The sequence below is a fragment of the Sardina pilchardus genome, chromosome 6 (assembly GCF_963854185.1).
Source record: "Sardina pilchardus chromosome 6, fSarPil1.1, whole genome shotgun sequence".
NCBI classification, from domain to species: Eukaryota; Metazoa; Chordata; class Actinopteri; order Clupeiformes; family Clupeidae; genus Sardina; species Sardina pilchardus.
This window is the reverse complement of record NC_084999.1, coordinates 15,754,927-15,767,684: the sequence shown is the minus strand read 5'-3', so window position 1 is coordinate 15,767,684 and position 12,758 is coordinate 15,754,927. Positions and strand designations below refer to the sequence as shown.

The following is a 12,758-nucleotide window of genomic DNA, read 5'->3' as shown; positions in this document are numbered from 1 at the left end:
GCTGTTGCATTAGGCTCTTATACGGCTCTGGGTCTGTGCAGAGCCGTAACATCTGTACGGTTATGGCCCGGGATTTGACAGACGCTTTTGTCCAAAGCGACATAGCCTACACATAAAAACACAATTCAATAATGAATTTAACAGTGAACAATAAAAAGTTGGTCACACTACATTAGGGAGAAGAGCAAATAAATAATAGGCCTGTCCATTCAATCAATCATATCAGAGCTCTTTTCCTCACGCACACACACGCTATTTGCTTATCCAGCAAGTAACGATTTTCACAGACAAGCAAGGTAGGCTAGAGTAGGCGATGCTGCATGATTTTATGAAAGTATGATTTTTGCGACATCAAAGAAAGTCAAATGTGTAGCTATGTCTCATTTCATCGAACTAACAGATCTGGTAGCTTTGCGGTTATAGCCGATAGAGCCGATATCAGATCCAGTGTTTTACAAGCCATAATGAGAGATTTAAATTGATGTTGTGAAATAATAAAAAAATAAAAAAATAAAAAAAACCAGATAAAAATGCAAATGAACAATAGGCCTAATAGGCTAGGCTAGCCTATAGGCTAGTGCTACAAGTGATGGGTGGAGCAGTGCTGCCTTCATGCGACAGAGAATGTTTTTTGTGCGTTTTATGCCGTATCTACCATTTACCTGATGACATTTTTGTGTTGTGGCCTAGGCCTAAGCCTATTTTTGAGACAGCGCACCAAACTAAATAGGCTACTTATTTCTTTCTTCTTAGAATAGGCCTATAGAGAGTGCATAAGTTTGCAATGCCAATGTCTGGTTCTGAGATGAAATCAGAAATCAGATGGAACTACACACTGGTCTATGTTTACTCAGGTTCACTTCTAAAGTAGGCTGATTCAAAAGTACATTCCCTGACCGGGAATCGAACCCGGGCCGCGGCGGTGAGAGCGCCGAATCCTAACCACTAGACCACCAGGGATGGCTGAACACTAAGAAGAAAATAAAGTATAAAAACTAAACATAACAAAAAATAATAGTTCTTGTAACGTTTATTTACATTGAAGAGGAGTAGTAGCCTAGCATTGATCCATATGAGGAAGGAATGAAATATTTCAGCAGAGAAAGGGATATATCATGACCAGAAGAGGGCCAACCCTGGTAAGTTACAGGCTGTCTGTGACATTATGTGACAGTAGGCTAAAGTGACAATTCTGTAAGTTACACTGTTTCCGAATGTTAAGTGCAAGTCCCTCCTCTTCCAAAGTGGTATCATCACGTGGATGGATGTCAGACAATCAATGCGAGGCGACAGACGAGAGCAGTGTTTTTGTTTTGATCTATGTAGTTCTACTGTAACTTAGCATTAGTGATGCTAGTGATATAAGTGCTAAGCTGTGTAATGTCAACTAAGCGAGTTGTTGATAATGTTTAGGTTGCCTCTAGAGCTCGCTGTGCCAAGCTAACTAAGAAAAGTATCCTCAGTCTAGCTAGTCGCTACTGGATTGTCGGAGAACTGTGGAAAGATTCAATTTCACACGATAGGTCTACCTTAATGGGTTAGTGTTTTTTTGTGCTAGCGATGTGAAGATTAACTATGCAGAGTTGTCAGTAACTTGCAACTAACATGTGATTTTACAAGTTCACGTAGATATAGCATTGCAGCGTTTTAGCTGTGTCGTCTGACTCAAAAACTAAATGTAGCATCTCAAAGGCTAACGTCAGTTAACTTTCCTTGAAACTGTGCTAACGTTGACAAACATTAATGTCGAACAGACTGGTATTCATTCTTGCTTGGGCAACAATTAAGGAGTGGTGAGGTTGCTAATCCAATAACTGTTATCTATTTCAATGTGCATATTGCCTTTAACGTTAAATGCAAAGCAGAACGCTGTTGTTGGTTGTTCACCTAACTATCATAATCAGCGTCGTTAAGCTAGCCAGTTAACTTCACCTTCCATTTGATAGTTGGAGCTAAGTTAGCTAACTATGTCATTAGCACGGACATGAACTCATGCGTCAGCTAGCATTACACACGAGGGAAACCAAGTTAACATACGTTAGAGAGGACCGCTCTGTTTAGCTAAGTTATAGTTAGCCGCCTCCTACATGAGTTAAACCTTCGTCAGGTTGTTATCATAGTAAGCTTGGCTAATGTCGTCGGACCGTCATCCAAATGGGGCTCGTGGCCTCCTCCGTGGACACCGGACGAGATCCTATGGAAGTATAGTGAATTCTTCCTTGTCACCTGTACGTCAAAAGCGAATTGAGCATGAAGTTCAACCTGGAGAAACGCTTCAAGGATTGGCTCTCAAGTATGGCGTTTCTGTAAGTAATGTGTAAAGACCCGTTTGCCGTAGGCCTACATGGATTTAACATTAGTCCAAGAATATAAGCAAACTTGAAAAGTGAAATTCTTCATTGAAAAAAAAAAAAAAGCTAACAGTCTAATCCATGTAGGCTATAGCAGACTTGCCATATAAGTTATGTTATGGTACCAGTAAGACCTGAAACAATGTTCAAAAGGTTTGTTTATGAACAGTGAGACAGTTGCACTCCCCAAGTCTATTAAAAAGCCTGTATGCACGGAAGGCTGTCCAGGTACAGTACCTCATTTGTTTCTGGTGGAGCCAAGAGTGTTGAGGTGTGAGGCTATTGTTAATGTAATCAGTCAGTGTCTACACAGACCCGCTTGATTTTTGCACCTAGTGAATCAGCAAGTCATGATGTAAAAGGGTTTATGAATGTGTTACAATTGTCGTAATTGGGCAAACCATATCTTCAGTGTTAGAGTGAACATGCAAGGAGCAAAGTATAACAGAAGATGCAATTACAACACAGCTAACGCTCCACCGGATAGAAATGAGGTACATGAACAGCCTCCCATGCATATAGCCTAATAAAATAATGATGAACAAACCTGTGGTGGTCCTGCTGGATTAGGCATTGACTATACATGAGTAGATAAGGATAACAAACTAAATGGAAGCCAGCTGTTGTGGCAAAAATAATTACGTGTATTTCTGTGTTTCAGATGGAAGACATTAAAAGAGCTAACAGACTGTACACAAATGAATCTATATTCCTCAAGAAGTCTCTCTCCATCCCTGTGCTGTCGGAGCTGGATGTGGGCCTGTTCAGCAATGGAGACGAGGCTTCTAATGAGGAGATGTGTCAAGGAGACAGTGCGCCTAAAGATGACCCCGTTGAGAATGGAACAGCACAGAAAGATTCAGAGAAAGACTCAAGTGGTGCAGACCTTTCACCAATGGATTATCTGAAACGGATGGACAGTTTGATCACCCAGTCAAAACAGGCGGCTGCAAAGACATGCAGAGAAGAGAAAGCGTAAGTAGCCTGAGCTGTGTCTGACAGTTTCATTTTGTTTGTGTTGTGTGTGTGTGTGTGTGAAGCAGTAGCAGATTGGTAATCGGGAGAATCGGGAGGATTCCCGGTGGACCGGTGGTGTTGTGGGACCAGACTGATGGCAAAACATGCATGATATTGCTGTTTTGAAGATTTTCTTGGCCGTGCTCGCCATCAGCCTGCCCTGTGCGACTGCAGGCCTTCACTTTTCACTCCCCAGTGTGGTGGGTCCCCTCCCCACAGTCCTGGGAAAGATTATGATGACCTGACACTGACGCACCTAGACTACAGAGGCAGAGTGTTCTCCTCTCAAATGAATCAAGGCCCTTTCTCCCCCTTGTGTCAAGTTAAGAGTTTTATTATTGATGAGAAGGTGAAGCAGAACTATCTGAGCAGGAGAAAAGAAAAGAAAAGAAAAGAAAAGAGCAGAGTGTGAAGGCCAGGGCAGTCACAGCAGTCGGGAAAACTTGTGTTCCTCCTCATTTATGATAAAACAAATAGCAATGTTAAGCTTATCTACTATCTTTAGCCTACTAAATGACAATTTAGTCTAGGCTACATAACCTAGGCCTACTGGCAAAAAATCTGGAAATAGCCTAGTTCTTTCTAGTTAGTGCACATCATGTCGGCTTGTCATTCATGTAATGCTAACCAGAAATGAACAGTGTCATGCATCCAAGAAAGATGATCTTCGATTTGTTTGTTTTATCTACATTTTAAACATGATTTTTGATGAAATAGAAAACGTTATGAATTGCATCCGCATATCCTCATGCACAAGTAATTTCCACTGCAGCCTATATAACAGGGATGGTGGCACAGTCCAAAAACTGAGAGGTCTGTAGGTCTTGAATGAACAGTTCCTCGCAGAGAAAATTAGCATACTGTAGCCTTGGCTGCAATTCTTGTAGTGAAAGGCACCCAATTAGACTTATGTCAAGGTGAGGTGTAATAGTAGAAAAACCATTCTAAAACACCTATTGAAATATTGTAATTACCCAAGGAACATTTTTAAATTGTAATTATGCAAATAATAAAACTGCTGCTCCAAAATATCTACTCCAAGTCATATAAATTCCAAAATATATGACTTGATCTTTTTATATTTTATTTATTTATTGTTTTCTTTTTTGGGGGGGCGGGTCTTACTCTTCAGGTTTGTTTCGGATGACCCACTTCAGTCGAGCAGAGTGCTGCGGAGCCACATCTCACCGTGTCGTGGCAGGGCAGCGTCCGCACGCGAGCGGCAGCCTCAGACCTCCATTGGGGCTGTTCCACTCACCATCACCAGACGCACCAAGAAACTTCGGGAGACGGAAGATGAGATCTTTCAACTTTGATTTTTCTTGTGTGTCTTTGTGTTTGTCATCAGGCATTAAGGGCTTTTTTTTATCACAGTGAAATCATGTTGACCACAAGCAGGAAAGGGGAAGGGGAGTTAATTTAGGCTCTGTCTTTCACTTAGTTTGTAGAGTTTGAGGGCCTCAAAATGGCAGAAAACACATGAATGGTGTATGTATGGTTTTTGTAGTTATCAGTCTTTTAAGCTTCTATTATATGCGCAGATAAACACAATAATATAAGAATGTGAATTAGTAGCGTCACTACCTCTTTGTTATTAAGGTACTGTTAAAGAAAGAGTTAATATGATCTATTTATCCTGGTAACAGCACAAGACAAGTAGCTTTTTTTGTGTAGTTTACAAACATTTTGTTGTTGTGGCAACAGATATTGGGTTATCTTTTTTTGGAGTAAAGGATATTAAGTACAAGATTGTGTGAAAACACATGCAGCTATTGTGCTATGTGATGTAAGATTAGCCCAGCAATTTCTCTGCAACGATCATTGTTAGTTGGAGTAGATTACCTTGTGTTTACTTGCTGGCAGAGTGAAAGTCTGGTAAAACTGCTGACATTAAGAAGTTCCCACAATTTTACTCTATGTATGGCATGTAAAAGGACAAATTACTTTTTGGCAAGGAACCACTATTGCTGAGTATAACGAGCTGGTCACTTAACATGTATTTGTTAGAACATTGTAATGCATTCAGTTACCCGGTTCTGTTTTTAGCTGTACGTGTCTTTATCTGGACCTTTATGGAATTGATGTAGACAGACCAGTAGCCAAACACACCACCTCATTCTGTGTGTTGCTTCTACACTGGAAAGGTTTTGTTGAGTTGAACACAATTTTCCTCACTATATTTCCCTCCTCTGTCAACACAAGCTCTAAAAGGGATTGCACAGTTTAGAGAGGAGATTGTTTCTGCCCGTCATACAATAATGAATGATTTTCAAAAGTACTTGTGGATTCACATTTGATGTCCCTCTACTGGCACTTTACTGTGTAAAGTCAGAGCCAAATATTTTGTATTTGGGAAAAAGCAAAACTGTTGCAAAATACACTGAATAAACACAGTTGTTTACTTGAACAGTTGTATTCGTTTTGTCTTATGGAACTGTACATTACTAAAACGCTAATTTAGCTATTTCATGAAGTATGTTTTGCCAAATCTATACGTCACTGTATTGATTAAGACACAATGCGAATGATGTGTTTTTGTATACATGCACCTTTGAGAATAGAACTATTTTTGTGACTGATCATTTGTCCTGCTTTATCATAAGGTAAACTTGTCCTCCCTCTCAACCTTACATCACATTTATTTTTGCATGCAAAGGCAATGAGCCTATTTCACAAGATGTCGCCACTGTGTAAGCTAACTTCCTCTGGAACAGCTCAGTCTATAGGAAAGACAGAAACAGGAAGATGTTTTACCCTGCCAATTAAGGCATCATTAACATCAACTAGGCCAGGCACCTGGACACTGTGAAATTGGCTCATGATCTGAAGAATGGTGATGCGTTGACAATGCACTACTGCATAGAATTTCTTTTATATCCCTAGTGAGTTCAGTTGAAAATGTTGCTTAGTTACCTGAACACTCCCAGTTACATGTTAGCCAGTGCCCTGTCAGGAGGCCTGTTGATCTGAAAGTATGCAGCAGCAGTTATTGTTTCTCTGAAGACTTGATCATTTCATAGAACATTTGAGTAGCTTTGTAGAAGGTCTTGTTCCTTCCTTTCTCAACAGTGGCGGTTATGCAATGCGAAGTTGAACCTGAACCACGTAGGTTACCACTAGATGGCAGTGTGGGTTCATGGATGTTCCAAGTTGGAATGAATTTCTCTTCTAATCATGTCTGTGTAAATTTAACTGCTAATTTCTATTTCATTCATTTTGTCTTTGATTTCACAATGCCAGTTGTCACTTATGTAATTATATGGAGTGTAGACACATTTAGGAAGGAACACAATAATTTGTATTTCATGATCTAATTGTAAATGGCCTCAGTGTGATACATGGAGGACGGAGATTCCACTGTGAACAAAGACTGAGCCAAAAAAAAGAAAAAAAGAAAACCCAACAAATGATGTTTAAAACTTAAGCTTAGACAGTTTGTCTTCAGATAATGACCTTTGTTGATAATTATTTAAGGAGTTAGATTTGATATTGAATATGTAATATGTACATACATTATTTTACACACAAGGCCATGGTACATACACAAACTGGGCCCTGTTGTCATAGTTGGTAATGCGAGTAAGGATGTTTGTCTTGATGCAACTTTGTCTGTTTCAGTGCACAGCTGTTGCATGCAAACCTGCCTCATGAGAAAAGTCATTTTGTGATCTGGCACTCTCATAACTTGCCCTCTTCCAACAGTTTGTTTAGGCCATTGCAGATGTTTGTGAGGTGGGGTTTGTAAGGGCCATTATGTTTGTAAAGTTCTGTCAGCAGTTCATGCTCAGAGTAGTGGTTGAAGACGTGGGTGATGCGCATCTGGGACTTGGGTGTGAGGTGCTTCTCCACGAGCCTCAGGAGAATATCCCGGCAGTCAGTCAGGATCTCCGAAATCACACTACACTCAAAGGTGAAGTCCACCTAAGTCAAATGGAAATAGAGAAAGGCAATGTTATCCTCGTGTTATTTTGAAAAGAGTCATGGTTGTTGATGTGCTGCGTGATGCTTATTTGCAAACGATTATGACTACTTGAGATTGTACCCCAGATGGCAGAAGTGTGCCTAAATGACATGTCTAAATTACGTCTCCCAGTCTTATGGATGCCTCGCCAGGGAGTCCAGAACCCTTCTCAGCACCACGTAGCGGAGTGTGAAATGAACTCTGTGGCTCCCTGCCACTGTATGAATAATATATGTAATAGCCACGTTGGCATCCCTTGAGGTCCCCTTCCCTGTGTCTTCGCTAAAGTATCTTAACAGTGTACATGTGAATTGTTGGTTAATGCTGTGAAAAGCTGTGATTTTTCACATTTGACAAATGTCTCTCAAATGTTTCCTGTAACCAGTGAGTCATCACAGTTATGTGCTGATAAAGATGGGCACAACAACAGGAGAGTCTCTAGTTTGAATTCCCTCAGGATCCCCCTCTTCAGAGCTAGGCTATTCCCTTTAAGCAACACAAATAAGCTTTCAGGAAGGCATGGCTTACCTCATAGAAGCTTATAGCAGTCATGGCACCTTGGTGCAGCTTCTTCTTAAAGTTCTGGGCGAGACTCAGCTCTTCTGGAGTGAAGCGGTTGTGGCGGAAGAGTACTCCAATCTTCACAGCGATCTTGATCAGGTCCTTGATGACCTTCTGGGACTCTGTCTTGTTCCCAGTGTACTGCTTTGAGACACGGTAGAGCTCATCCAGGATCTCACTGCTGGTGTCGTCGATGAACATCTGCACCACAGACTTACTGGCCATTTGGCTGAGGATTTTCTTCTGGGCCTTCATGGCCATGTCCTTGGAGCTAAAAGACTCCATTGCTTCATAGACGTTCATAAAAAAGAGGGAAAGAGCTCAGTTACTTACTTATTTTTAGGTAAAAGATAGTCCCATTTTTCCATTTTCACAGCTAATAGAAAAACAATTTGCATGATTTTGAACCAAAATGATCCCATCTCCCTGTTGAAAAAGATTTATTATGACACGTCGTGTTTTTATATCCCTTTGAGTGTTGGCCTTAGGGACCCCAGAGCTTCTGGAGTCTTTAAAAGCCTAACTCTGAAGGGACCAGAGATATCCTCTAGGAATTCAGCAATGTATCCACATCACATAAACATAACAGCCTGTTGATGTGCTCATTATATCCGTGTGTAGGCCAATAAGACCACATTCTTTGTTGTGGTAAGAGCTTGCTTGCAACAAAAATCAAGATGTAACCGTCTGCCAGCAAGGGTCCAGGCTGCTTGCCCCTGAACAGAAAACATCACAGCTGGTTATTTCAGATGCTCAATATTCTAAATAACATCCCTGACCCCTTAAATTCCAGGATTTTTTTGTATGTGTTTGTGGGTAATACAACAGTAAATGTAGCATGAAAATGAACCATGAATATGATTTGCAGTTGCTGTGTAACACTCAGAAAGCACCTTATATAATAAAATGGTGCTCTCCGCAGCAACTTTTTGGCTTAGCGGGGAATACAATTGTATTGTACAATTGTTTGGAGAGTTCTTGGGCAGGCTCAGAACAGTTTGCAAGTGAAGACAAGAAGGGAGAGTGGTTGGTTGATTGCATAGTTTGAGCAGGTTTGCACACGCACCACCAGATTTCATCAAACACTCAGTTATGTGTGGGGGGATGTATGACAGAACAGCTCAATGCTACCTTACCTGGGTTAATGTACCCGGAGGTATATATTGCATTGGCCCATGTCACCTCACTGAAGTCGCAAATAACCTAAAGTGTATCAGTAACTTTTTGGGAATGGAAAAGTTGGCATACACTTTAAGGACATTTCAGAATAACATCTACCAACTTAAGCTACCAGTGACTGCTGTAATCTATAGTTGAATACCCAGCCATGTTCCTCAGGAAATAAAAGGATCATTTGGATTCAGAGAGCATTTTATTAAATCAATTTCCTGAATAGAGATAATGATGACAGGGAAAGAATGCAATGGCTATTTAAAAGTCTGTGGAGCTCCAATTCTGTGCCAGTTATCCAATTAGGATTTGAGAGCTGTGCGGTCCAATCAGTCAATTTTCCCGCTCCATCAGAATGAATATGTGCTGGAAACTGTAATCCTCTAATTTAATACAGAATCCAAAACAAGCTGCACATCCAATATATGCCGTCCTCAATTATCTGTGCTGCTCTGTGCTAACCAGACATCTGCTACAGACATCTCTGAGATATATCTCTACTTATGACCCATTCTGAATACATCATGTCATGAGGAAAAGTTGTGAATGCAAAATGTATGTATGTAACATGTTTGGAGAATCAGAAATATAATTTAGGCAGAGTTTCAGCGTAAAGGAAGATTGTGAAATCGATTAAGACTCAAGTCCTTCTAGGCCCCTCCAATTAAAGATGTGAGCCAGTTAGTTGACTTACAGTATTTGAACACGAGCCATTTTAACTCTTAATTGTCATTACCACAGGGCCTAAAAGATCAGGCAAGCGTGGACGACGACTGTCCGACGACGAGCCGTCTGATTGGACGAGGACCTACAGGCGAGGTAAATATTTGGCATTCCACAGATGACTGCCGCGTGCAGCCCTCAGGGGACCGAGCGTGGAGGTAGAGCCTCGGACTCTTTGGAGGATATAGGAGCAGGCCCACTGTCTCAACAAGCAGCGGGTCATTGATCACTGCATTGATCATCGCAAAGCCCTCCAGTGGAGGTTGGGGGGGGGGGGGATGCCTGTCATCTGTTAAGGGCTTACTGTAGGTCAAGAACTGACTGTCACTAGGGGCAGAGGCTTCAGCTGGTTGACTCACCGTTCTCGCCTTTGTTTGGACATAGCGCTGTTGTTGTTTTTATCTCCCATTTACGTGCCTCACGAGGTGAAAGAACAAGGGGAGAGAAAAGGAGTGGAGAGCAGCATTGAGGAACCTGTATGTTGTTTGTGGGGCCAGACATAGGTTGTGCTTTCATTGCTGGCCCATGTGCGCGTGCTTGTATGTGTCACAGACTGGTGTGCTGGTGATTTACATGTACACCACTTTCTTTCACAGTCTTCAGGGCCGATATCGCTTGTGTTTGTGTTTGTGCGTGTGTGTGTGTGTGTGTAACTGAGATAGAACACCTAGGCTGATGGAATGTTTGTACAGTTGACCTAGCAAAATCCCTCCCTGCGCTTGCTAGTGGTTAATCGTTCCAGTTTTAGAACCGATTCTGACACCCAACCCTGTTCTCTTAAAAAGGAAGTGAAAATGGGATCTGTTGAGCGGTATCTCTAAACCCTTTGTGCCTCGCCATCATCTGTTTGGCAAATTCTCACTTTCGAGAAGCCAAATGCGGTTTTCTGTATTCTTTTCAGAACCTTTCAAAATGAATCATGTCTAGTCCAACTGGAAAGAGAGAGAGAAACTCCATAGTTGTTGAGTCTTGGTTGTGCAATTTCAAATGGCACCACTAGACACTCATACCCCACTCGTGAGTGTGTCAGCAGAGCAAGCAGCAGTACCTGTTCCAGCTTGACTACAAATAGCAGTATTCCCCTCCAAAAGCAGACAGCTGCAATGGAGAAGTTGGACAGTGGAAAGAATGTACACTTGAACTAGCTGTTCATGTTGTCCAGTGCATCCAAAAAACAAGAAGCATCAGCACCACGCTTTATTTTTTACCCTTTCTTCTCTTTTTGGTTCTTTTCAAAACACTATTGGAGCCAAACAGAACACAGGTTGTGTTTTAACAGAATGCATAGTGGAGAGCCATGTGTGCCGAGGTGTCTCTACGGCGACAGCAAACAATCAGAAACACTCAGTGGCACTGGGCAGGCATGCTTAATCACCATGCTAGTCAATGCAGAGTGATAAGACACAACAAGTTCAAATTCAAAACAAACATACCTGTTTCTCTGTGGTTCCCCTCCCTCCTCTCGGTCAGATGTCTCCCTCAGTTCTGCACGTGGCTCAGGTGGTCAACATGAAGCGCTGGATCAATAGAATCCCAAGTTTTGACTGGGTGAAAAACAAACAGAAATCCTCCGTGCCTCTCCAGTCAGTGCTCGTCACTCTGTTTCAAGATAATTTCAGTTGTACTTCCTTGAGGAACTAATTGTTGAAGACACACCCCACATCTCTCTCTCTCCCTCTCTCTCTCCCACACACACACACTCACACTTGTGTACACTCCCTTTCTCTCTCTCTCCTCTCTCTCTCTCTCTCTCTCTCTCTCTCTCTCATACACGCTTTGGTGCTGACATAGTGTCTCTGCCTGTCCTGACAAGTGAAACTACCAGAAAGAATTCAGCTGTGATCCAGTGATGCCGCGCTTTGAAAAGGGGAAGGCTTTACTCTTTTTGTCACGGCTGTTACTGGAATGTGCCGCTACTGTCAGCAGAGAGTTTGAAGTCTTACTCATTGACTGCAATTTAAGCGATTCTGTAGCAGATAAGCATCTTTGTTGAAATTTAAACATTTGTGTTGGAGCACTGAAGCACTGATGTCATCTCTGCACAGAGATTCTCTCAATTCTGTTGAATCTTGTTCTTCCTTGTCTATGGCATGGACACACTAAGTTAGTTTGATAGCTATGCAGGTTTTCCAGAGTGCTAAGGACAGCACATCTCAAACACCTTAAAGGTGAAAGTATTTTTTTTCTTCTGTGAAGTCATTAGTATGTCTGGTATATTCTTGGTATCTTATGATTGTTACACTGCACCTTACTCTACTCATGATCATGTTGGTGAGTATGTGCGTCATGTAACAAGACATCACACAAGCAGGCAAATGATCCATAGGCTACTTTACTGTTGTCCTTCCTGACTGGCTCGGTATGGAGGAAGTCAGCCACTTACTGATATGAGTCATTATCTGCCACGTATAGTATCTGAATGACAACCAGATGGACCGGGGAGGTGCGTTTTAACTTAACCATCATCTGCTTCACTTGAACTGGCTCTGTGCCAGCGATTGTTTCCAGGTCAGAGGACACATGAGAGGTCATTCCGTGGCTCACTTCAACAAATGGGTGGGTTTTTGTTTACCCTCAGCTCACTGAACGAACCATTCTGGAACAGCCCAATCCCTGTTGCCTTTTAGTGTTGCCGTTTTTGTCTTTTTATTCAGTTATTTTACTTCGGCTGGCACAGGGAATGAGCTGTGGAGAAGTTGTAACGGCTGCTGATAGAATTAAGATCGTCACCGTGACAACGAACAGGAAGTGTTGCTCAGGCGGTTTCCTGGTGGCTCCCCTGTTATCATTCAGTGACATCGTAGAGTAATATGTGAGGAGTGTTGCTGGCTGTAAATAGCGTGAGAGTGTGGTTAGCCCTCTCATTCTAATGTAGTGTCACTGCTTTTATGGATGGCTTTGCATACCACTTTGTAGTGATTATCAGTGCCTTGGCTGTGGATATTTAAATTAGTGTGACAGTAGATCCAGGACAT

At 41.9% G+C, this 12,758-nt stretch overlaps 2 protein-coding genes across 2 annotated transcripts; one reads left to right on the top strand and one right to left on the bottom strand.

Moving 5' to 3' along the window:
- Nucleotides 1-1,153: 1,153 nt before the first annotated feature.
- lysmd1 (LysM, putative peptidoglycan-binding, domain containing 1) lies at nucleotides 1,154-5,775 on the top strand. Its single transcript, XM_062538629.1, has 3 exons — nucleotides 1,154-2,306; nucleotides 3,013-3,326; nucleotides 4,501-5,775. Exons 1-3 carry the CDS (start codon nucleotides 2,133-2,135, stop codon nucleotides 4,682-4,684), a joined length of 672 nt encoding a protein of 223 aa, XP_062394613.1. The 5' UTR covers nucleotides 1,154-2,132; the 3' UTR covers nucleotides 4,685-5,775.
- An 868-nt stretch (nucleotides 5,776-6,643) lies between these two features.
- LOC134082712 (tumor necrosis factor alpha-induced protein 8-like protein 2) lies at nucleotides 6,644-11,520 on the bottom strand. Its single transcript, XM_062538628.1, has 3 exons — nucleotides 11,217-11,520; nucleotides 7,858-8,177; nucleotides 6,644-7,289 (listed from the first exon to the last, which is right to left on the bottom strand). Exons 2-3 carry the CDS (start codon nucleotides 8,173-8,175, stop codon nucleotides 7,047-7,049), a joined length of 561 nt encoding a protein of 186 aa, XP_062394612.1. The 5' UTR covers nucleotides 8,176-8,177; nucleotides 11,217-11,520; the 3' UTR covers nucleotides 6,644-7,046.
- Nucleotides 11,521-12,758: the final 1,238 nt, after the last annotated feature.